At 51.7% G+C, this 26093-nt stretch overlaps 1 protein-coding gene across 1 annotated transcript; it reads right to left on the bottom strand.

The window, feature by feature from the left end:
• Positions 1-300: 300 nt before the first annotated feature.
• Positions 301-24105, bottom strand: PLAT (plasminogen activator, tissue type). Its single transcript, XM_081519231.1, has 14 exons — positions 24029-24105; positions 11889-11986; positions 10700-10742; positions 9028-9165; positions 8567-8677; positions 8072-8246; positions 7109-7200; positions 5602-5782; positions 5100-5185; positions 4457-4652; positions 4227-4363; positions 3953-4093; positions 2715-2881; positions 301-1148 (listed from the first exon to the last, which is right to left on the bottom strand). Exons 2-14 carry the CDS (start codon positions 11961-11963, stop codon positions 990-992), a joined length of 1701 nt encoding a protein of 566 aa, XP_081375357.1. The 5' UTR covers positions 11964-11986; positions 24029-24105; the 3' UTR covers positions 301-989.
• Positions 24106-26093: the final 1988 nt, after the last annotated feature.

Genomic DNA, 26093 nt, shown 5'->3' with positions numbered 1-26093 from the left:
CCGACTCTTTGTGACCTTACTGACTGTAGCCCTCCAGGCTTCTCTGTGTATGGGATTTTTCTAGGCAAGAATACTGGAGGGGGTTGCCCTTTCCTACTCCAGGGGATCTTCCCGACCCAGGGATCAAACTCTTCTCTCATGTCTCCTGCATAGGCAGGTGGGTTCTTTACCACTAGCACCACCTGGGAAGCCAATGAAAGGAAATATTCCCAATGATTCGAAGAATGTGGACGCAAGTAAGGAATAAAAGCTGTGAAGGTACTGTGTGTAACAGAAAGATTCCACTCTGATTCAGGAAAATATGTGAAAAATATATCAGAATTTATTATTCCAGTACAGTATCATACAGGTAGTGGCAACAGAGTACAAACAAAAATGAATTGATATAAATATGCTAGAGCCTAGTTTATCAGTTATTAAAATGATACGTGTCTCCTGGTTCTATGGTGAAACTTATAAAGAAAAAGAATTACACTGTACACAACAGGATTCCCTCCAAGAGCTGCAGCAGGAAAAAAGGAAAGCCCAACACTTGACTTAAGGGCTAGAATCGGGGAACATGATCTGGCCAGCCAGCCCATCCCTTGGTAGGAGGTTCCTGCTGGGCTTCCTTGAGACTATAAATAGACATTCTATTTCTAGTAGAATACGTCTAACCCTTCTTTCCTGAAGGCTCAAGTTATCTTTGTCTACTGAGACATGCTTTCATCTTTGTGGTCCCCTTTCCAAAGATGCTCACGTGCATAGAGGAGGAAGCGGGCTTCCGCCCTGGGGAGTGGTTTTCCACGAGGGACTCGCGTTTATCCATCTTCCCGTCTGACAGTACATTTCAGCCCTTAAGCCCTGAAAACTTCCAAAATGGAAAAGTACCTGTGAAACTACATCCTCCCCCGACTTCCGCTGTGTGAAGAAGCCCCCGCCCCGGTGAGTCTTCAGAGGTGGGAGAAGCGGGGTCTCTGTGATGCAGGGGAAAATGGGGGTGTCCCTGGTCACGGTCGTGTGTTGTCTCGAATCCAGTCCAGGTAGTTAGTCACCTTGGTGTACACGCCCGGAACGTCCTTCTGCCCGCAGCCCAGGCCCCAGCTGATGATGCCAACCAAGGTCATGTGGTTGTCCTTCATACACACCAGGGGGCCGCCTGAGTCACCCTGCAGAAGGGAGAGGAGGTCAGCTGTGTGCAAAAATGCAGACTCTTTGGGGGGATGTTAGGGTGAATGTTTGTAGCGCTGATATGTATTCTACATACCGCTAATATGTGGCACTAATATGTATCCCTCAATGCGCTCAGTTTCAGGGAGGGAAGTTTTACCTCCCCAATCTTGGACCATTAGAGAATTAGGTTGTAGTTTTGTTTTAAAGTGGAATTGAGCTCAGACATTGCTGACAAGTGCTCAGTCGTGTCCAACTCTTTACAATCCCATGGACTGTAGCCCGCCAGGCTCCTCTGTCCATGGGCTTTTTCCAGGCGAGAATACTGGAGTGGGTTGCCATTTCTTTCTCCAAGGGATCTTCCCAACTCAGGGATCTAGCCCAGGTCTCTTGCATCTGCTGCAGCAGCAGGCAAATTCTTTACCACTAGCGATACCTGGTCCCCACAGGGTTGTAAAGCCACCACTAGCTGTGCAGCCCTAGGTACTCTGGGCTTCAGTATTCTTACCTGAATGGTACTAAATAATAATAACCTAAAACAGAAATCATAGTACTTCCCTTATGAGGTTATGGGAATTAACTGGAAAAAAGCTCGAAAAGCTCTTGAGAACAATGTACGCATTTAACAGAACTCTTGGCAATTGTTAGCTGTTATTGTCTTATTGAATCGAAATGACTTGTTTTGAACTTGACGCTCGCTGATAGATCATGGTTTCACTGTGCACACAACCTTTTATGATTGTCTAGCTAGGTGGTGGAGGTGTCTGAGAAAGCCTTTCAAAAAGAGACCAAAGGCTGTCACGGAGGCAAGAGGGGGAGATGCGGGTGTGATCCCCACATCGGAACTGAGCCCACGGTCCTCAGTGTGAGACCCCAGCCCCACTGCCTCCAGCCACGCCCCTGTCCCCCAGCCTCAGTGAGAGCCCAGAGCACAGTGGACGTGAAAACAGCCCCACGTTGAGGGTTCCTTTGCTCCATTAGGTCCTACCTTACACTGGTCCGTGTCTTACACTCAGAGTTATCATGAAATACAAGCACGTACCAGCTCTGATGGGGATGCCAACCCAGAGACCCTGTAATAGTGTGCTTTCCTAGGGGGAAACCTCATCAGAGGGCTGGATGCGAGTTCCTAAAATTTCTTTCTCACAGATCATCTGTCTCCTATCTCCAGGAAGCTGCCGCTGTTTCTCCCACACTACCCAAGGGACTCCAATTTCCCAGCACCCACAGAAGCCAAAGCTGTCTTAACTTGTGTAGCTTTATCCATCACTTTGATAGTTGTTTAATTGCCTGGGCTTACAGGAAATCCTGTACCAGGCAGGGGTTCCGGTGCAGACATTGGGGAAATTTACTGCCGTTTAGATGTCTTCAGTTTGGGTGACTTTGATCTTGGCTCCAGTTGCTTTATTCTCTGAGGCTCTCATCTAGATCCCATCCCCCATGCCCAGATGAATCACTGCTTTCTGGCTATAACTTTTTTCCCCTTGGTTAAGAACCAGTTGGCCGAGGAACACTTTTGTCCTTGGACGGGGGAGGCTTGGGAGAGGAGAGCCTCCCGGGCATACCTGGCAGGCATCGTGCAGGTTCGTGTGGTCCCCGCCGCTCCGTGTGTCTCCGGCACACAGCATGTTGTTGGTGACGGTCCTGTTAAACAAGTGCTGGGAAGTGCAGCGGCTGGATGGGTACAACCTGACGTGAGCCTCCTTCAGCCGCTCGGAAAAGAAAGGAGACCCTGAAAGAGAGCAGGGAAGATAGCTTGTGGCTTTAGGGAAAGTTATTTGGAAACCTTTTGGAAGGAGAAAGCTGAACTTTTCAATGATAGCTAATGTTGATTAATCTTTTACATGTATTAAGTTGAATCCTACGAAATTGCCAATATTTTAACCTTTTGACCTACAGAAATGGCAGTTTCATTGAGTTTCACCCAGGGCTTCTCAAGAGCAGCACAAGGGACATTTGGGGCCTGGTAACAGTTTTTGCAGGGGGCCGCACTGTGCGTTGCAGATGTCTGCCAGCGTCCCTGGCTTGTGTGTGCTGCGTGCTTAGTCCCTCAGTCGTGTCTGACTCTGCAACCCCATGGACTGTAGCCCACCAGGCTCCTCTGTCCATGGGATTCTCCAGGCGAGAATACTGGAGTGAGTTGTCATGCCCTTCTCCAGGGGATCTTCCCAACCCAAGGATCAAACCTGGGTCTCCTGCATTGCAGGCGGATTCTTTACCAACTGAGCCAACAGGAAGCATCACTGGTTTCTACTCAGTAAATGTGGGTATAAACCTCCATTCTGAGTCGTCACAATAACTGACATTGCCACACGTTGCCTAGTGGGCAAGAGCACCCTAGCTGAGAACCACTGGTTTAACCTAAAATCTCACTTAAGCCTCATACAATCTACTCTTTTCTTACCAGTGAGGAAACTGAGGCTTGGAGCAACATGAAATGAAAAATCCACGCCTGGATCACAGGGCTCACGAGGTGCAGGGTGAGGGCTACCAGGTGGCAGGCAGAGTCCGGGAACCCCACCCTTAACTAACCTCGCTCCACGTCTTATCAAAACTCCTTGAAATCTTCAGCCCTTAAAGCTCTCCTGCCACTCAGACCTTTCTCTTGACCAACCCGGCCATCGGGAAGGTGGATGGCAGGGCTTCACTTAGCAGGAACTTGCCCAGACTATCATAGCGGTGGAGCCTGCCCCGGGGCTGGACTGGACACTCTCAGGACTGCTCTTTCCTTTCTCTGGTCAGCACCTGCCCCTCACGCTGCCCCCAGACAGACACGATGGCACGGTGACTTCCTCCTACTCACAGGCCTCGTGTTTCCCATAGCCGGACAGCTCGCACTCCGTCCAGTCGGGCAGCTGCAGACTGGCATCTGGGAGGCAGACAATGCGGACCGAGCCGCTCTCCTGGGCGCAGGTCAGCGAGTCTGATTTCAGGTGCAGCAGTGCTGGGAGAGAGGGGTTGAGAAAGAGAGTGGGGATTTCCGGGGAGAGGAGGGAGGGGCTGGGGGCCTGGGAGGAGGAGGTGGGCGGTGTGGGTCTGGGGGTCTAACTGGAGCCAAGGATAGCCAGACATCTTACCGATGTCATTGTCGTAAGTGTCATCATCAAATTCCTTGTGGACGATGTATTTTTCTACCTCAAACATCTGCTCCTCCTCTCCAGGGACCAGCCGGTATGTCCTGCCCAGGACCACCTTGAGATGGTGAGGCGGGTACCTGACGGAGAGACGGACGTGAGGATGTTCTTCTGTATTGGGTCGGGTCCAAGGCCTTAGCGGGAAGGCAGGCCGGCTGGGTGCACATCCCTACCTCTCCTGGAAGCAGTGGGCCGCCGACAGCACCCAGCAGGAGCTGATCAGGATCCCCCCACACAGAAACCGCTCTCCCGGAGACCGCCTGTTCTTGACGAAGATCGCGGCCTGCCAGGGGTGGGAGGTGATGTCGGCGAAGAGGCCTCCTTTGATGCGGAACTGGGGCTGCTTGTACTGTCTCAGGCCACAGGTGACTGCGGAGGGGAGGACAGAGCAGGGGCTCAGACCTGTGGGCCTGGGCGAGGTCCCCAAGCCCCAGCCCAGTGTCTCTTCTAGGGACCCAGGTTTCCACCCACAGCTGCGCTTCTGCAGCGTCTGTACAGAGTGACAGAGCTTATACTTCCCTCCTCCTCGCATCCCAGCCGCCATCACTACTAACAAGGCATCTCCAGAGGGCAGCCTGGAGCCCGATGCCATCGATAAGAAATGGCTGCATCCTTTCCATCTCTCTTGCCCCTCCTATCACCTGCGCAACAGCGTTGCCATCCATCACGGCTTCAGCCGAGCAAGCCCCCTCCCCGCCCAGGTCCAGCCTTCCTGAAAAGCTGGCCGCTGCCCAGCGTGAACCAGACAGCTTCCCAGATGTGGGAAGCAGCAGAGGACACAGGCAAGAATAATGCTGGGTGAGGAGCTGGCCTTACCGCACTGGGGCACATCACAGTACTCCCAGGTCAGCTGGCGGTCCTTCCACACGTGGCACCAAGGCTGCGCGTCCCCATCGGGATTCCTGGGCGTGAGGAGGGACCGTTTCCAATCACATCACAAGCCAGAGAAGGGGGGAAGGCAGCCCAGCTAGGAGGCTGGGCTCTGCCGCAGATCCCCCCCCACCAGCTAGGAAATCACTCCTATCTTCTGCATTTTGTTCTCATCTCCCGGGAGCAAACCCCATCTCCCGGGAGAAAACCCCCAGGACGGAATAAAGGGGCCTCGGGAGGATGGAGCAGGTGAGGGCAGCCCCTCTAAAATTGGGATGTGGGTCAAAAAACCGGAGGACCGTGCTTTCCACGGTAGGTGCAAATGACCAGCTTGGACCGGACGGTAGCTGCGGTTCCCTCCCACCCACGTGCCCTTCATGTGTAACTTTCCGCGTCACCCCCGCCCCGCCCCCTGCGGGGACCCGCCCCCGGGGTCCACGCAGCTCACCTGCACTGGTTGTGCCTCCCCAGGCCCAGGGCCCCCGAGTTGCTCTTCCACGCCGTGTAAATCTTGCTCTTTAGGAACACGGAATTCCACGGGAGGCAGGAGGCCCCAGACTTGGTGCGGCTGCGGGTGCCGCGGTAAGCCAGCCCGTTTCCAGTGTAGCAGTCCCCATCTTCTTCTGGAGCTGGAACGCAGGAAATCCAAACTGAAACACAGCCGCTCAAGTGCCGAAGCAGCAAGTGGGGTTTGCGGCAGGGCCTGAAGCCTGGGGCTGCCGGCCTGGGGCGCCCGGGGTGGGGGCAAGCCCGCCCACCTTGCCCTCCTCTCTCCTTCAAGCGCTTCCACTCGGGATGGTCAGCGGCTTCCACCTGGAGCCAGCCTCCCCGTCCCTGGGCTGTGTTAAGGGAGACCCTGAGGGATATTCAGGTTGGCCAGGAAAGGCTGCTCAGTTCAGCTAGTGGGGATTGATTATTCCTGGAGCTGGTTGGAAGGCTGTTGGGGTTTCCTTGTTTCCACTTGACAGGCTGCTGTCAATCTGGGGGTCTCTGTTGGGGGGGGACACATGTGCAGGCCCAGTTTTCTCGGATTTTGTCTGCCAGGGCCTTGGAGGATTTATTTGACTAGGGAGGGAAGAAAGAGTATGAACCTTCACATGCTGCATATTTGCCCCCATTTTACCCTCTTTTCTCCCTATTTGAAACTGACACAGTACATTAGCTCGCACCAGTAACCTAATGAGAAGGCGCTTTTGAGATCATTGGTTCCAGTGAACCCCAGTTTATACCAGATCTAGGGGGTGGGCAGGATGCGTTAGAGTTACTCTGTGCTATGCTCTGCTTAGTCACTCAATCGTGTCCGACTGTGCGACCCCGCAGACTGGAGCCCGCCAGGCTCCTCTGTCCACAGGGATTCTCCAGGCAAGACTACTGGAGTGGGTTGCCATGCCCTCCTCCAGGGTTAGAGTTACTCTAAAGAGCTCTCAAATTCACAAGTCTATCAGCTGAATGTGCATTTTTATACATGTATATTTAGAACTTTGAAACATGTTTTTACACTATTGTGACAAATAGCATCATTATTTGGGAAAGCACCACTGAACTCATGGTGCCTTTTTGTAGCTGAGTATTTTTTAAATCTGGGAAATTTTCTCACATTAAAGTCTTTAGAGATAGAGCGAGATCTTGAGAAATAGGCTCATTAAACAAAAAAGAGGGAACTTCCATGCATTCTCAAAAGGACTGGAAACCACCTACACAGCCCCATCTTCTCTGCCCTCGAGGAAACTGAGGGTCAGCGGGGTGCAGAGATCAGCTCAAGGTCAAACAGCTAGTTAGAGGCCAAGCCTGATGAGGACCTAAGCCTCTTGACTTCCTTCCCTCTGATGCCAAAGTGACTGACCGGTTCGCTCCTTTGTCTCCTCATTTGCAGAAGGACCGTCAGCCTTGTCCCCCAGATCTCCCCCCTCCCCCGTCCCCCCCACCCCCCTAGGACTCCGTGAGGCTGCACTTACCCTTAGCGCAGGCTGGAGTGCTGCAGAACTCAGAGACGTACTTCCCTGCCTTGAAGACGTAGCACCAGGGCTTTGAGTCTTGGTCCGGGTTTCTGAAAAATCAGCCAGGAAGGCCAGGGGAGGTGTTAAGAGTTAAGGTGTTAACAGTTAAGCCTGTTTCTCAGGCCAAGGACTCTTCACTCTCTTCTGGGGAGAAAGTTATTTACATTTGTTGTACACAGGCGAGTCAGATCATGTTGGGTGGAGGTATGACCTTGTAATCGCCTTTATTGGGAGATTAAACATGGTTTAAGAGATGCACATGGCTGCCACGTTGACAAGGGGTGGACCGTGATGGTGAGCTTTATGTGTTAACTTGGCTGGGCTATTGCCCCCAGTCATTTGATCAAACGCCAGCCTTGGTGGTGCTGGGAAGGGATGTGTCGATGTGGTTCACGTGTATGGTCAGCTGACTTCATCCAATTGGTTGAAGGCATATTTAGATCAAAAACTGAGAAATTCTGTCTCACAATGCAGTATCAAGTTGGGTCTGAGTTTCCAGCTTGGGGAGGGGGCTGCCTGCGGATTCCAGACCTGCCAGCCCCACGGTCATGTGAGCCAATTCCTTAAAATGAATCTCTTTATGTAGATAGAAATATATTTATATCTCTCTATATAGATATATATGTATTTATATCTATATAGAGAGATATATCTTTTCTGGGGAGGAAATGGCAGCCCACTCCAGTATTCTTGCCTGGAGAATCCCACGGACAGTGGAGCCTGGCAGGCTACAGTCCAAGGGGTCACAAGAGTCGGACACGACTTAGCAACTAAACCACCACCCCCGTGTACATCTTTGTTTCTGTATATGTGTCCCTCCTGTGGGTTCCGCTCCTCTGGAAAACCCTGCACAGGTGTTTGCGTGACCGCCCCAGCCTCTCACCGGAGCAAACCCTCCTGAGGGAGAGGCGGCCGTCTCACCTGCAGTAGTTGTGGTTCCCAAGGCCCAGCCTGATGGCATCGGGCCTGCGCCCGCTGTACGGCTTCATGGCCAGGCCGCTGCTGTTCCAGTTGGCGCACTCAGCCCCGCTCGCTGCCGTGCTCCACGTGCCTCTGTAGGCCACACCGCGGTCCTTATAGCACGTGGCGGTGGCGTCTGATGGGAAGCGGGACACACGACACATCCCCTGTGAGCCCCTTTTTCATTTAGTTTCCACGGGGGCTCAGCGCCGCCTCTTGTCATCCCTGCAGACCGCCGAGGCAGGAACTGCTGCTGGGGGCTGGGCCTCCCCGTTGCCAGCACAGCACCAGGCTCCAGACTCAATCCCAGGGCTCTACCCACCCTCAGATGATCTGTCCCACCCTACCCCGACCCTTCCCTCATCACCCCACACTTTGCTCTCCTTTCTGGATCATTTTGCAGGTGGGATTTCCCCTGGTAGGTCCTCATCTCCTAAACACCTGCCCACCACTCACCTATTTCACAGAGTTTCCCCAAGAACCCTTCCGGACACTGGCAGACAAAGTCTGAAGAATAGAGGGCCTGCCGACACGTCCCCCCATTGAAACACCAAGGTTCACTGCAACCTGCCAAGTAGAAGCAAGGGGACCCTGAATTACTTTCCAGGCACCCCAAGAATACATGAGTCAAAGTTGAAGAGGGCACCCTCCCCGCAGGTGCGATTCTGACCACTTGACAAAAACCAAGCTCATTGACTCCTCACAGCTGACCGCAAAGTCTATATGACTGTTCTCCCATTTTACAGATGAGCAAACTGAGGCTCATGGCCTCACATCTTCACCTTGGCCTAAGGAAAAGTGCGCCTGAGGCCCTGTTAGAGGGTTGGGCAGGCTGGGGATCGTGACAGACAGGGCTTGGGCCGCGAGGCCGTGAGCATGGGCCCGAGGCTCGCGGCCTGGTTTGGGTGGACACGTACTTCTGACAGGCACGGAGTGGCACCGGGCCAGGCCACCGTTGCACCAGCAGTGCTCCACTTGGTTGCCCCTGAGCAGGGGTCGCAGCCAGGACTCGCGTTGGAGGTACGTCGTCTGTGTGTTTTCATCTCTGCAGGTCGCTGTAACGACAGACAGGCGTCGGCCTCTTCAGGGCCCGACTCACCCCACACTGACACCTCCCCTCTTCCGTCCTGCTCACTCTCAGGAAAATCCATCCTTTATTCCTTCCTTGCTCTCAGCAGAAGACAACAAATACCCCATATTTTGTCACCCCTTTCATTTAAAAGAAAAAAACACTTTCAAATCCAGTTTATTAGGGGCATGTGCCAATATTATTTTCCATATGATTATGTCCCTTTACATTTAATTTCCCATGAAAATCAGTTATTTTCTTGAAATAAGTAATAAAATATAATGGTGCACTTCTGCTGTCTCCTTATGTTAGTTTCATTGAAGCATGAAACCCACTTGAGAAAAACAATTAAGAAAGGCCCCTTTAATCATTTTTCCTCTGATGGCACCTTATTTTAAAAGAATTTATTTATCAAGACACATTTATAAAGTAATTCTCTAATTTTTCATTTGAATTCATCTAAAAAGAGGCACATGTATACAAGTGCCTACCAGAATTTTTGATTCACATGAGTATTATCACTCTGAGATAATGCAATTCTGGCCCCAAACAAAGAAAAGTGACATTTTAGTCTGTGCAGAAAATGTGCTACTTCCGTTAGTATTTCTGGTATAATGAAAATAGTTGAAAGAGTCCCATTAATAGGTGTTCCCTTTTTCTCTCTCTGTTTGCAAATCAGAATGCCAGCTCAAAAAATCGATAAATTTTAGTGGATTGAAGAAGTGACATAGGCTCATACTGCTGATACTGCTGTTCTTTCAGCGGGCCTGTTGGCACCAAGATACGCTAGCAGGAAAGGCCGAGCTGTCTGACGGCAAAGGCAATGAGAGTTAACCCGTGACTCACTCTGGGGAAGCTTCCACCTTAAACGGGTGTTACAGAGCCTTCCAGACCCAAAGGAAGTAGGTCCTGAGGGAGAAGGGTTGATTTGGGACCTGCAGTTCTTCATGTCAGATTCAAGACACTCGGGCCTAAGCGTCTTTTATTCTTGGGATCCTAGTGGAAATGGTGCATGCGTTTTTAGTCTCAACTCTAGACACGGCCTTACAGAGAAGGTCTTCCCACAGTACTGCGGTGAAATAAAGTAACCCAGGTTGGTCATCTCTGAATTACCAACTGAAGAAATGGAGGCACAAAGAAGTTAGTTAACAGAGATGCTGCGTGGAGTCCAGGGGGAAGGGGATCACAGCCCAGGGAGAGGTCCTGGAGGACTTTGCAGCCTGGTGGCTGTGTGACCCTGGGCAAGTCACTCAGGCTCTCTGGGCTCCGTTCTCATCTGTGTAACTGGTCTTTGGGCCACTGGGCTCCCAGCAGTGTGTGACTTCCTGACATCCTGACACCTTGCCAGCACACCTGTTCCTGTGTGAGTGACAGGAGAGGACACAGGCATCTCTGTAGATTCTCACTTTCAAGGACCTTGAGTAAGCAGGTCACACGGAAGAAAATCCCCGCTGGAGCCTCAGGCACCCTGACCCTGACCCTGCCTCCGTGGACCTCCCTCCACCCCAGCGAAGTCTCACCTTTGTATGATCTGGCGCCTCTCCTGAGTCGTCTATAGGTTTCCTGCAAAGAAACCAGGGGTGGAGAAAGAGTCAGCACATGCAGGTGTCTGAAGAATAAAGGTGGTCAAACCAGAAGACCGCCATCAGCTCACCTGTCCAGAGCATTCCTCTCAAGTAACTGGCCCAGGTGCAGTGTCCACACCTGTCTGCCCCTCTGATCCTTCTTCCCTTTCTAGCCTAGTCCTATCCAGAAGGACTTTCTGAGTGGTGAAATGTTTAATGCCCGTGCCATGCGATACGGCAGCCGCTGGTCACACGTGATGACCGAGCCCTCATATGTCATGTGACTGAAGTGAATTTAAGTTTCATTTCATTTTAATTCATTGTAGACGAAAATAGCCACCCGTGGGTTAGTGGGGATATGTGCCCTCACCCCATCTCCTCCGTGTAACCATCCACACTCTCCCCTCTCTAAAATTCTGCTGTGTGGGCATCGCTCACTTGGCCTGAATCACGGGCTTGCCCTGAATGTTGCTCTTATCTGCTGGGGATCTTCAGAGACCACCTCCTTACTAGATGGTAAGCAATACATGGGCAGCTTGCTCACGGCACCTGCACTTTTATAAAAACTTCACAGATTCTGACTTCCCTGGTGGCACAGTGGATAAGAATCCACCTGCCAATGCAGGTTCGATCCCTGGTGTGGGAAGATCCCACAAGCCGCAGAGCAGCCAAGCCCGTCGACCACAACTACTAAGCCCGTGCTCTCGAGCCCGGGAGCTGCAGTACTGAAGGCTGCACACTCTAAGGCCTGAGACCCACAACTTACGAGCGTCTGTGTTGCAACTACTGAAGCCTGTGTGCCTAGAGCCCACGCTCCACAACAAGAGACACTACCACCATGAGAAGCCTGTGCAGTGCGACTAGAGAGGAGCCCCACTCTCCAAAACTGGAGAAAGCCCCAGTGCAGCCACAAAGACCCAGCATAGCCAAAAAAACTTCCAAAAAAAAAAAAACTTCATGGATTCATTCAAGCATGTCCTTTAAAAAACAGCTCCAAAGAAGCCACTGAGCGGCGGAGCTTACTCAAGTCAGAATGATGTGCAGGGTTCCCGCCGGAAACCTGGATCTCGAGCATTGTCCACCGAGGTGAGTGTGTCCTGGTGTGTCCCGGTGTGTCCCAGCACAGACACAAGTGCACACCTACCTGGCTGGACGACGTGAAGACGGCTCCACAGAGCAGCAGCACGCACAGGAACTCTGTCTTCACTGCGTTCATCATTTCCTCAGAGCTTCCCTTAAATTCTGGAGGAAGAGGGGGAAATAAGCGTGAGACGTGAGAGGTCCAAGCAGGCAGCAGAGTTCCGGAGCCAGCTGGTCCTCCCAGCACTGGCTCCCAGGGCAGGAGAGGCTGCGCCCAGCATCTGGGAGATGGTGTTTTTGTTCTCATATATATATTTGTTATTGTGGCTAAATACACATAACATAAATATTTCCCATTTTAACCACTTTTGAGTGTAAGTTCAGTGGCATTAAGATCACTCACACGGTTGTGCAGCCATCACCACTATCCAACTCCAAGCGTTCATCTTCCCAGACTGAAGCTCTGCACCCCAAAAACCCCAAATCCTTGTTCCCCTGGCAACCACCATCCTACCTACTCTTTCCATGAATCCGACTACTCCGGGTGGCTCATGTAAATGGACTTATGCAATATTCGTCTTTTTGTGTCTGACATTTCACTGGGCATGATGTTCTCAGGTCCATCCGTGCTGTAACATAGGTCAGACTTTCCTTTGTTTTTAAGGCTGGATAATATCCCACTGAGTAAATGGACCACATCTTGCTTATCCATGCATCTAGTGATGGACACGGATTGCTGAAAGATGGCTTTGTTCAGACATCTCTGTGGGCTGAAGGCTGACACCATCTCTGGCACTGGCTGCAGCCCAGGACAGCAGGGCACTGGCTTGATTTCCCTTGAAGTGAGCTCCTGCCCTGGGGTTGACTAGATGGACCCAGGGCAATGTCCACTCTCTGACTATTTTAGAGGAAATCCTAGGAGATCAGGGGTTGGCACATCTCTGAGCCAGCTCTCCTCAGATGGCCTGAGCCCAGCCCCAGAGGACTTCCACATGTCCTTGTCCAACAAAGGGAAGTCTCCTCCACCACCGCCTCCCTGCTCCGTTGGGAAGCCAGCATCCTTTTATACTCAGGCCTTGTGATGTGCAGTTTTGCAGAGACGAGGGGTGGCATCTGGTTTGGGTATTCGGGCTCAAATCTTCCTGGACCTACATCCCTAGTTCCATCTGCCTTGTCCTAGCTGGGGCTCTGGCCCTCAGCCATTCCCAGTGGGTTAGTTGGTTGGGGTGTTATTTTGTGGTCTGGCAGCCTCACTCACTCCCTTGTCGGCAAGGACTAAACTAGGGCTCTTCGTCTTCCCTTGACTCATTTCTCCTCAGTCACAACAACTCTGCTCCCATCCCTCCCCCCCACCTTCATCCCAAACATCTGAAGGGCCTGCTTGGTTCAGAGAGCCCGGAACTTTGACCCTGGTGCTGGCTCGGGCTCCTTTGCTGTTAGAGATGCTGTCCTCTCACATGGCCACAAGCTCCCTTCAGAGCAAGGATGAGAAAATAAGGGGCAGGGGGCTGGCGGGAGCAGCTCTGTGCCCAGTGACCTTCTGGGGACACTGGTGACAGGCAAGGCGCGCATGGAGCTGTGGGAGGAGGAGGGGGACGGACCGTCCGGGCAGATTCCTCGGGCTCAGAGGGCGTCTTGCCAACCAGCACGTCCCTCCCACTCCACTCAAGAAACAGAAAGAAGCCAGGATCTGGGTCTTTGTTCCAGTTTGGCCTGCCCTGGGGGAGGCCCTTCCCGGGCAGGGCAGGGTGTTCTGCAGGGGCTGGGGGGTGGGGTGGGACCTTTTCTCACCCAGAACAGGAAGCCTGCTGGTTCCAAGCAGCTTCAGAAGGAAGACCTAGGGGTCAAGGGCATCCGAAAAGGGTCCAGAGCAGGGAGTCTTCAGATCACAGGCCATCACCCCTGAATTTGGTGTTCAGCACTCCTCCAATTTCCCTATTCTCAAAATTTCCCCAATTATCTCAGTACTTTGAATCTTTAAAAAAGCTCTTCGTAAACACACTCCCCCTCTCTCTTCCTGCTGTTAATCATGTTTCGCATATTTGTAGGTGTCCCAGCTTTATTATCTCAGCCAAGCCTTGGGATGGGGAGAAGTCTGCCTGCCCAGGGCTCTCGGCAGAAATTCTGAATGAAGCAACGAACCAGCCCGCGGCTGGGGAACCTGGCTCCTCTTCCTCTTGCCTGACAATCAGCCAGGGCTTCCAGCAAGTTCGTTCCCCTCAGATGGGGGGCTTGTCTTTTCTCTGGATGCCCATCATCAAGTGACTGTGTCATTTCAAGAATTCAAGGTCCTCCTTGAATGGAGCACATTCAAGGGGCACATGAATGGGCCCTACATGGAGCAGAAATCTAGATGCTGGAAAATTGCAAAGTGACAAGTGGAGCATTAAGACCTTTGCATTCATCGGACGGATGGGGAGAGGCGGCCCCGTGGCGGGGGAGGGGGCCCAACGGGGGAGGGATGCACTTAGGTCTGAGGGTAAAGGATCCAACAGCTGCAGCGCCGCAGACCCTTTTGCAACTGAAGACTCAGCAGAAGGGGCGTATTTTTGTCTTCTGCTCTGGGACAGTGGGAGCCTGTCTCTCTTCTATTAGTCCTTATCTTCCTCTGCTTCTTCTGGCCTTGCGAGACCTGGAGCTGACCCAGTGCCAAAGAGCCTCGCACAAATCATGTGACATTCCATCCTTGCTGCACCAAAACGATGGGAACAGCTGGACAGGCCGAGTAGGGCGAGAGGATGATAAAGAAATGAGTCATCCTGCCTACAGTCAGTGCCTTCCCCAGACAAGGGAGCAAGACAAGGAGGCGAAACAAGTCCTGGTGTTGCCTTTGTGGGAAGGGAAGTGCAGAGGTTTGGGGTCAGCGTCTGGACAAAGAATGAGTGACCCCAGAAATTCAGGAAGCACTCAGGACCCTGGGGAGTTGTGGACCTCAACCCTGGACCACAAGTTCCCACCAAAGGGAGAGGCGCCCGGTGCCCACGTGAGACTGACGGGAGGGGAGGTTTGAGAAACAAGCATAAGAAATCTTTTGCAGGCTCATTTTGTAAATCCAAAACCCGTCATCTTTTTGGTGTGTTCCTTTTCTTTTACTGTATTTAATAGTTTCCCAGAACCAAAGAACTAAAAGAGCAAAGAGAGGACTTCCCTGGGGGTCCAGTGGTTAAGACTTTGCCTTCCAATGCCAGAGGTATGATTTTGATCCCTGGTCGGGGGACTAAGATCCCACATGCCTCGCAGCCAAAAAACCAAAACATATCGTGACAAATTCAGTAAAGACCTTAAAAATAGTCCACATCAAAAAAAAAAAAAGAGCAAGGAAGGAAAGGAGGGAGGGAGGAAAGACAAGAAAAAGAAAACCACAAGGATGGGGATGGCTGGCTTTTGTGGGACTAGAATTCCTGAGTCACCAGCAGCATCGCTGGGGGGGGCGGGCGTATATGGAATGATTCTAAGACCGCTGGTCCCCAAGGTCCCAAGGCCCCAGCCCTGGCAGGCTCACCTTGGAACATAAAGCCAATTTTTGCAGATTTGCAAAAGGCCCCGTGGACGGACCTCTGGAGACACGGAGCTCGGCAAGTTGACAAAGAATCTGTGCAGGTTAGAAACATCACAACATGTGGGGAGTAGAGCGTGGCTTGGATTCGCAGGCTGTGCCCGCAGGCATCCTGGTGGAGGACCAGCCTGCAATCTCTGCCTCCAGGGTGCCCCCCCCCAATCTGCGTAGAAGCCACACGGGGCCCCGCTTGGCTGCGGAGACAAAGTGACTCTGTTCTCTGGCCTCTGAACAGCCGTGAGTGATGACAGCTCCGGGGGAGAACAATGGTCTGGTAACCAGGGAGGAGGGCTGGTCTCTAGGAGCCAAAGGTGCCTTTGTGGCTGGGAAACCGATCTCGCCAGCCAGAAGCACAGGACTCCTTTCTGCGGTGGTGGCAGGGGGAATGCTGATTGATGGGCCCTGGAGTCTGGCTGGGGTGAGGCCATGGGAACTGCAGCAGGACAACCGGGGAAGGGCCTGGGGGGGTGCAGTGGACGGCTGTCCTCAGGGTCTTTCACTGCCCTTCGCGTGACCCGTTCCCACCACCTGCCCCCAGAAAGGCCTGCTCTTGGGAAAAGCACAGACACCCTCCTTCGCATATGGTTTGACTGTATCAACAGGAATGTGCTGGCACTTCCCTGGGGGTCCAATGGTGAGGATTCTGGGCTTCTCCTGCAGGGGCATGGGTTCAATCCCTGGTGGGGGAACTAAGATCTCACATGCTGTTCACTGTGGCCAAAAAAAAAAAAATTAATGTGCTGCCCTTCCAAAAAGCATCTTTGTTTTGAGACATCACATCTGCTCCCAAGTGGGCTAGACTCTCAAGTCTTCCTCCAGGGCTGACGTCTTGTGATTTCTGCTGTTCTGAGTGTGCACGTGCTGTTTGATCTGTGAACCACTTACACATGTGGATGAGCGCTTTCATGTAAACACTCGACCACATCCCATAACGTGACCTACAGTAAAGATCCAGGACCAACCAATCGAGCTCTGTGATTCTAAGTACAAACAGTACATTTGCCGGGATGTTAAAGCTGCTTCTACTCTTGGCAGCAAAAACAAAGCAGAAACACTGAGCCAGCTGGAGGACCATGGAAATTGCAAGGGAAAGATAAAGTTCAGCCGACACGGCTATCGAATTTTTGCAAGCGTGCAAGGCTTGCTCGCTTAATCTTTGGCAAAGGGGAGCCTTGGTTTGTTATTACTTCGCAAAGCCTCTCTCTGGAAATCTGAGTAAGAGAAAGTCAGTCTCCAAGAACACCAATACGCCAAAATGACTCACGGCTTTAAGACAAACATCACCCTCCCTCCCCCCACCCAACCACTATGCCCCGGACGGATGCCAACAAATTAGAAAAGAGATAGTCAGAACTCCCTGAAACAGCAAAGGCCCATCACTGAGTCAGGACAAGAGATGTGGTGAGATGGGATGAGGAAGCAGGCTTTGGAAATTAGGGCTGAACTCCCACAGAAAAGCGCACCTGTGTCTGCACAAGCGTCAGAGCCCAGGGCTGGAGCCGCTAGCTCTATGGGTAACGGCTGTATACCCATCTTCCACCTATATGGGTCCTCCTTTTTATAGGGCTCCCCTGGTGGCTCGGATGGTAAAGAATCCACCTGCAATGCAGGAGACCCAGGTTTGATCCCTGGGTTGGGAAGATCCCCTGGAGAAGGGAATGGCAACCTACTCCAGTACTCTTGCCTGGAGAAATTCATGGACAGAGGAGCCTGGCGGGCTACAGTCCATGGGGTCACAAAGAACAGGACAAGATTGAGAGACTAACACTTTTTTTTTTAGAGTTTATGCTCTCAGAATAGAAACCATTTTCCAAAACTGCCATCACAGAAGCAATTCTTACCTCTTCCCTAGAGATTATAATACTAAGTGAAGTCAAAGACTAATATCATATGATATCACTCATATGCGAAATCTAATTTTTTTAATTATATAAATGAACTTATTTATAAAACAGCAATAGACTCACAGATTTTGAAAGCAAACCTCTTTACCAAAAGGGACATGGGAGCTTGGGATTAGCATATACCCACTACTATATATAAAAGCATATACCCACTACTATATATAAAAGAGATAACTAATAAGTACCTACAGTTCATAATCTATATGCAAAAAGAATCTGAAAAAGAACAAAGGTATGTATAACCGAATCACTATACCTACAGTTATAGTTATAACTGTCACGAACACAACATTGTAAATCCACAATACGCCAATTAAAAACAATTTTAAAGGTAATTTCCTGTGTGCTAAAGCTTCTTTTCTCTCTTCCTAAACAGAATTCTTTATACCTAAGGAACAAGAGATGAGTCTTTCTTATCTAATTGGATTGTTTCCAGTGAGGTAAATAGAATAAAATCCTCTCCTGGCACCTCCCACCCACTCCCACATCTCCACTTCAGTTACTCAGGATAGAATTCTCTGCAAAGCATCTTTAAAATATAGGCACATGTGTGCATGTGTGCTAAGCCGTTTAAGTCATGTCTGACTCTGCGACCCCATGGACTGTAGCCCTCCAGGCTCCTCTGTCCATGGATTTCTCCAGGCAAGAACACTGGAGTGGGTCGCCATGCCCTCCTCCAGGGGATCTTCCTGACTCAGGGATCGAACCTGTGTTTCATGTCTCTTGCCTTGGTAGGTGGATTCTTTACCACTAGCGCCACCTGGGAAGCCCCCATAGGCACATGACCTGGGTCTAAGTTTTATACGACATTGACCTACTCAAAGCAATCTATCCTGAGCATTGTCGTCACCAAACTTCTCCACCCTCTGCCAGGTAACCTGCTTATCTGGAGGCACTCAGGGAGTGCAGTTGTGGGTCTGGGAAAAAAGAAGTCCATCCTGCCTCCTCCTCCGGTAAAAGCAAGAGAAACTTAGATCCTTGTGAAGAAAATGCAAAGTGCAGCTGGCAAAGCTAACCGTGTGAGTCAGGGCAAGGAGATATGATCCCTGAGTCTGAATCTCAGCAAACCTGCAATCGCATGTTAATCTGAGAGAGAGTCTTGTTCTGCAGTGAGGCGGTTTCTGGTGTTCCCTCCACGCCCTAAAGCAAACATCACCACGAGTAATGAAATACGCCATCACCCAGTAATTCTGCTGTCTTCCCTCCAGATTTCAACACACTTGAATCAGGAAAGATGATCGGAAACATTCATCGTTATCACCCTACGCGGAATCAGTCCACCTTTTATGAGACTCACATGAAAATGACGTGATAGCACAGTTTTGAGAAATGCGTCTGGATTAATGCCATTTACTCATCAGATCCTAGAGTGCTGACGCTTGTCAGGCATCCACTAAATCATTTAAGTCAATATTATCTCTTGTTTAATGGATGAGAGAATCGAACTTCAAAAAAAAAATGTAATAACCTGCTGTCACGCAACACATCGAAAGGGAGGCATCAGGACTCAGGACAACTGGCTCTATAGAAAACCCCCCATCGCTCTTTCCACGACTCTTACTGGGTCCTGATGCTGGACTGCTGTGTTCTGAATGTGCTCAGAGCTGTTGATGGAGAGGAGCGGCAATCGGAATGCAAGGAGCATAGTCCCTCCAGCCTCTTCTTACCGGCCGTGTGTGTTCCCGGTTTTCTAGTGGTCCAGTCCTTTCCACCAGCTGGACAGTGCTGGCAGTTAGGAGAGAAGCAGGTAAAGCCTCTTTTAACAGCTGGTGCATGGCACAGTTAACTGTCCTTACTGCCAGGAGTGCCCTTAGAAGGAAGGCCAAAGTTTACAGCCTCTCCCTGGAACATTGACTAGACAGGAAGCCAAGTTCTATGGGGTCATCATTGAGTTCAAGTGTTAATACCAAATCCTGCCTCCCAGATCATCTGAACATCTTGTGATGACCTGTACCCAGATTCTTGATGACTGAAATCAAGTTTCCTGCCCTTCGTCTGTACGCCCAGATCAGTATTAACAGGAGCCCGAACTTCCTGGATCACAGAGTAGTGTCTTTTATCCTATTTTCAATCTTTTTTTTTGTTTGCCTTTCCCAGACCTATTTACACCACACATGCCAGGGCTATTCAGGACTCTCAGAGGAAGCTGGAGGTTGCGGCCAAGGCAGCTGGAAGATCAGGCCCTCGATGCTGATAAGGGCCATCTGATGCAGACCACGCGTGTCTTTGAAAACCAGAGATGTGAGGCAAGAAAAAGGAGAAAACCAGAAAACAAAACAAAGCCAAAGCCCCCTCTTTCTCCCCAGCTCATGTGGCAGGCCTAGGCTCTTGCTGCCAAATAAATCAAGTTCCTCTTTCCTGTGAACAGGATGACCTGTGAATAGCCAGCAAAGGCCAGAGGCTGGTGGGCTTTCTGTTTCAGATTATTCCTAGTAGGTTGCTGGGTTTAGCTTCCTACCAAGCCCGCTCCCCACACATTCAAGGAACTGCCCCTGCAAAGATCTCTAACCAAAGGGCTTGGGGGTCATCCTTCTGGTATCCATCAGATCTCTCATCCCATCCACCTCAACCAGACGCCCCGGCTCTCTAGTCTGCTCCTTCCTGAGTTCACAGGCGATGACTTACTCTGTAGCACCACCACGCAAGAGCACCAACCGTGCCCCAGGCATGAGTCTGTGGTATGAAGACACAGAAGCTCCATCCTCAACACCTCAGAGCCTAGGACTTCCCTGGCTACCCAGTGGATAAGAATCCACCTGCCAACGCAGGGGACGTGAAGTTTGATCCCCGGTCCGGAAACTAAGATCCCACATGCCCTGGAGCAACTAAGCTCTAGAGCCCATGAGCTGCAACTGTTGATGCCCACATGCCCTGGAGCCCATGTTCCACAATGAGAGAAGCCACCACAGTGAGAAATCCATGCCCTGCAACAAGGAGGAGCCCTCGCTCACAACTAGATGAAACCCGAGTGAGGCAACCAAGACCTGGCACAACCAAAAATAAAATAAATAAAATTATAAAAACCTCATAGCCTCAGCAGGGGACAGACAAATAGCTAGCCAACCCTAGCTCGGTGCCACCAGTGCTGTGCTGTGCGGAAGTGGGGTAGGAGCTGGAGGTGAGCGGGCAGAGGAAGAAGGGGTCCTACCGGGATATAAAGGAGGGGATGAGGAAGGGGCTGGTCGGGTTTCTGGAATGGATGCTATGCAGTCTGTTTATCAAACCAAAGTGGGAGTGAGCCAAGCTCTGGAGGGGTGTCACTGACAAAGCCCTAAAATGGGACCATTGTTTGGGGTCCCACAGCAGCTAGCAGCCAGAGCCCCTTAACCTTCAGCACAAACACTTTTCCTTGTGCAAAGCAGTGCGAGTCACACACCCCAGGCTCTCCCTTCAAGGAGGGTGCCCCAAAGAGGGTGCCCCTAGGAGGGCGTCCCTAGGAGGAAGTGTGGCTTGAAAAGCCCAAGAGCTCTAAGGATGTAGGCGCCTCAGAGGAGGTCACTTTGGATTCTCTAACGTCTAATTGTAAGCTAAGAGAATATTTACGGCCATGTAATAAGCAGAATAAGACTTCCCTGGTGGCTCAGACAGTAAAGCGTCTGCCTACAATGCGGGAGACCTGGGTTCGATCCCTGGGTCGGGAAGATCCCTTGGAGAAGGAAATGGCAACCCACTCCAGTACTCTTGCCTGGAAAATCCCATGGATGAAGGAGCCTAGCAGGCTACAGTCCACAGGGTTGAAAAGAGTTGGACACAACTGAGCGACTTCACTTTTACTTTCAATAAGCAGAAAATGATCTCAATGCCAAGGGCTCCCAGTATCTGGGTTTAGTGTGATACTGAAGTAGGCTTTCAGTGGCTCCAAGTGGAATCAGGTCTTGTAGGTCAAGTCCCAGACAAACCTCTCCAAGCCACTGTGGGGCACCACATAGCCATCCTGTGCAGCTCATCTGGACTTGTGGCCAAGACTCACCCTCCAGATCACAGATGTTGGCATGGATGTGGTGGGCAGCCGCTGAAGACCCCCCTCAGTTGTACCAGTTCACCAGGAAGAACCTCCTCTATCACTTTCTGGAGAATCATGATCAAAACCAGAACTTGCCTAGGTTGTGCCTTCAAAATTGTTTATAAAATGCCTGCTGTGGGCCCAGCACCTGATTCCTTTTCCCTTTGTCCTGAGTCTCAACTTTCAGGCGATCAAGAGGTTTGTTTATCTATCCTTCTATGCCCTTCTATAGAAGTCTTTTTCCCAGGCGGGAAAGTGGAATATAAAATGCCCAAAGTATGACTAAGAAAATGTGCTCTCCTTAATATGTAAGGAGACCCTTAAGCCAATAGCAGGAGACCATGTGCCCGGACTTGGGGGTTGGACCAGGGCAGATGGTTCAGAAGATTCTTTCTAGCTTGAGCTTTCTGAGTCTAAATCCTCCTCACCTTTTAATCTGGCTCCACTGGAGGCTCAGTCCTTGGTTTTGTGAGCTGGTTAGCTAGGGTGAGGTTTACCACCTGAAGCTAGGGACACAGGTTTTCTCTGTGCAAAGAGAACAGCCCAAAGGAGGAATGATCAGAATATTCTGATCACTCACTGTCCACCCTGGCCATCGTATCAGAACAAGGCGGAAAATCACTCCTAGGAAGCAGGGATTTCGTTCTGAGACTGCACATGCCCAGGAGTCATTGAAACTGAGCACTTCAACTCAAGACACAGATGTTCCCTCCTCCCTGCCCCAGATATTCAGTATTCAGAGAAGCACATGGATTTTGAGTTTTGATGGGAACTAAGTCTACTATTGGGCTTCCCAGGTGGCGCTAGCGGTAAAGAACCTACCTGCCAGTGCAGGAGACGTTAAGAGATGCTGGTTCGATCCCTGGGTGGGAAAATCCCCTGGAGGAAGGCAACCCACTCCAGTACTCTTGCCTGGAGAATCCCATGGACAGAGGAGCCTGGCAGGCTACAGTCCATAGGGCCACACAGAGTTGGACACGACTGTAGTGACTTAGCACACACAGCAAGCCTACTATTCATGCCATGAACCATGTTGTCCCCTCAGCCTCTGATCCAAGATAGCCTGCCCACCCTCTGGAAGCTTTGGAAGGTTAAAGCCAACTCTTCTTCTCTCAAATGACAGTCTAGCCCAAGGGCCCCCCATGCTGCTGTAAAACCCCAGGCAGGACCAGAACACCTGGAGGTGAAGTAGAGCCAGGCCCCACCTGGGCAGTGACTTCCCAGATGGCCTGTGTCCTGGCCACCCACTTACAACAAGCCTTTCGTGGTGATGACGGCTTCAAGTCACACCGCCAGGGGTCTGGCTGGGTTGCCCTTTACAATCGTTTGAAACGTACTGATCACCAGCTCTGATCACCAACATGCTAGGTCCCCAGGTCCCCGAGTCCTGCCTCCACAAGCAAAAACTAATCACGGGATCATTTCTGTTCCTCCGGAAGCAGGAACTGTCCCGGGCCAGTGCGGAAGCCACAGAGACTAGCATTGCTGGTAGAATCTGATCTGACGGTTCATAAAATAAACCGAGCGTCCGCACAGAGCCTTGACCATTCGTGCAGAGAGCAGCCTCTCGCTTGCTCATGACAAGAGCCGGTGATTGCAGGCTGGCGTCTCTGAGACCATTTTAGGTGCAATCAGTTGATGGGTAGGTTGGGGCTCTTCCTATTTCAGTATGTGCGGCGTCTCTGCTGGCGCCGGGTCTGGCTTTGCTCTCACGGGAAGTACTTAGCCGGTAGCTCCTCTGACCGTCATCTATTGATTCTGGACCAGTCAGCGTCCAGATCCTGGGACGTCTCCTGCCCCCGGGCAAGACCTGCTAGGAAGCCCTTCTGAGGAAACTCCACTTAGCGGCTGTATTTCAGAATTTCTTCACGGGCTTGCACGCACACACACACACACACACAACACACACACGTAATGTTTTTCTGTCATCCACCAGCTGCGGGAGGCCACCACTGCCGCCCACATCAGTCACCGCCACCACACGGGTTTGGGTTTCGGCTTGTCATCAGTGACCTGAGAGTGTCTTCCTTCCCTCCCTCCCTCCCTGGGAAGTTAAGAAAATAAAGATAATAACAGTGAAAGCCTAGAAAGCCCAGTACAGTCCCTGTACAGAGCTTGGGGAGGAGAGGACTCTGTGCTATTTCCCTCTGTAATTGGAAAAGTCCTCAAAGAGCCCGCCCCTCGCATCCTGGGCAAAAAGCCACAGGACAAAACCCGGCCACGGAGGGAGACCAGAGGCTTCGCTCTGACGGTTTCCCCTCTTCCTCTCACCCAGCACTTCCCACCTGGTGAATCCTCTGTGGGCAAGTCGCTCCCTGCCCTGCCCCGCCTCAGTTTCCCCATGGGCTCAGACCGTCCCGGGACCCTCTGGGCTCTGACCCCATCATCCCGTCTGGGGTTTCTTGCCGGTGATTCACGAGCGGTGCCCACCGTCTACTCAGAGGGTGCTGGATCACCCTTTTCACTTTCCCCTGTGCGAGCAGAGATTTCTGCTTCAGGAGACACAGCCCTAGTGCCCTCTCTCTTTCCCTGACCGCCGCCCCCGCGAACGCTTCAGCCCATCCCAGTGGGATGCACGTTCAAAAAGAAACCTCCCTGCGGACGGGGATTCTAGTGAACCCCAGGTTTGGCCTGAGTTACCGAGTCACCCCTCTCGGTGCAGACATTCCTTCAGCGGCTCAGAAAGACTTTTAAGAGAGAGAAGAGGAGCCAGGGACAGAGAGGCATGGAACCCAACCTACCCCGCCGGAGCCTTCTCCCTCCTCCAGAGGCGGTGTCTTCAGCGCCCGGCTCTGCAGGACCTTGGCTCGCTCTCCCTGCAGGGCTCCAGCCTCCTTTAAATTTCAAGGCAGGGGGTGGGGTCGCTGCCCTCGGGTGGGCGGGCTTCTCTGCGGCAGGAGGATGCCCAGTGGACACTGGGCCCCGCAGGAGCCAAGCTGGGGCGGGCCTCTTTTCATAAAAGAGGGGGAGGAATTTCCCCCATGGAAGCAGCCCATCCCATCCTGGCTCGGGCCCAGGCTGATTATTCATGGTCCTGATGTCATCGGCAAATCACAGGAATTTGGGAGCCGGACGTTGGAGGGGAACCTGAAGAACCGTCTTGCTTTCAAACCCTAGTCTCAACCTCATTAAAGGGACCCTTAGGATCCGTTAGCTCTAAGCCCCAGGGGGGAGAGAGAGGCGTTTACAATTCTAAACAAAGACACAGGGAGTGGATGGGGTTCTTCTGGAATCTCCAGCAGTCACTCTGCCCCTCTGGACACAGGAGATTGAAACAGCGGGTCAGGCAGGCCAGCCGCCCTGCGGGCTGGAGCACCTGGGGCTGGGGTGGGGACAGGTTAGCAGAGGTAGCCAGGTCCCACCTGGACATCTGCAGTGCAAAGTGCCCCAGCCTGGAGTGAGCCGCTCCTAGCCCCGCCGCCCAGGGGGAAATCATTTCACTTCTTTATAAAGTGAACCCTTGATTACTGAGGTCTTTTCAGCTCCCGAGACCTCTTGTTGGGCTGGGGGATACAGGTGGGGGTGCTGAGTCGATGCTCTGACTCTACGAGGCTGCCTATGCTGGAAACTCCATCCCTCCCCGCCCACCCCAACACTGGGAAGTGTTTTAGTGTTCTGGAGTTTGCTCTTAATCGTAAATGCCCCGTTGGATTTGGTAACCCCCTGCAGAGGACTCATAAGTCAGGCCGAGCCATGTAGGGAAAGGCAGACGCTTGAATCAGCTGTACCGGGCATGAGGGATGTGACCTCAGTCAAGTTTTTCAATGATGCTGAGCTTTCATGTCTGAGGTCATGCATGGATTAGAGAGAGACAAATCACGCGAGATCCCTGGCACATCACAGGGCGCAGTCGGTGGCACCTGTTATGTCGATGTCTAGCGGAGACCAGGCACCATGAGGGTGAGAGAGGAGGACGAGGAAGGATGCTGGAAAGGATGCTGGGGGCTGGCCGAGGAGAGTGTGTGGGATGACCGGCCAGGTGTCCTGTATCTAATCCTAAACATGCTTGTGTTGATCAAGCGATGAGAGCTGACTCAGGGTTTGGAAAATAAGGCTAGCATGGCCAAGGTTGAACCAGTTTTCTACATTTTAATCAAACCAGAGCCCTGCCAACGGCCGTTACAGGAGAGGGGCAGTGGGGGACCAAGTCAGGCATATCCTGGTGCGTTGGAACCAGGCAAGCTGCAGACCAGCATCAGACAAGCTACAACGGGCAGGGGTAGGGGGTGGGGAGTGCCCCCAGATAGTCTACTTTGCCAGAATGAGGCTTGGAGGCTTTTGGGGGGTTTTTGGCATTTTGGTTCAGCAGGGATCGGGGTGGTAGAAATAGGACTTTAATTTGGGCTCCTGTAGAGGATGAGCAATCACATAGAGACCACAGGCTGGGTACGGGCTCTGAAAGCCTAGGCAGAGACCCTACCGGGGAGGTGGTGAGGGGCAGGATGTGACTAAACAGGCAGGTAGAGAGATCCTCCCCTCCCCAGCCCAGCCCTCTTCCCTGTCAGGGTGCCTGCAATTCCATCCGTAGAAACGTGATCCCTTGGTACATATATACAATGGAATATTACTTGGCCATAAAAAAGACTGAAATAATGCCATTTGCAGCAACTTGGGTAGACGTAGAGATGGTCTTATTAAGTGAAATAAGTCAGATTGAGAAAGAAAAATACCCATATGATAGCACTTATATGTGGAATCTAAAAAAAAAAAAATGCATACAAATGAACTTATTTATAAAACAGAAATAGACTCACAGATTTTGAAAACAAACCTATGGTTCCCAAAGGGGAAACGTGGTGGGGGGAT

This window comes from Giraffa tippelskirchi, chromosome 8, assembly GCF_054371585.1.
Source record: "Giraffa tippelskirchi isolate mGirTip1 chromosome 8, T2T-mGirTip1v1.2.pri, whole genome shotgun sequence".
NCBI classification, from domain to species: domain Eukaryota; kingdom Metazoa; phylum Chordata; class Mammalia; order Artiodactyla; family Giraffidae; genus Giraffa; species Giraffa tippelskirchi.
This window is presented reverse-complemented; position numbering and strand designations above follow the sequence as displayed.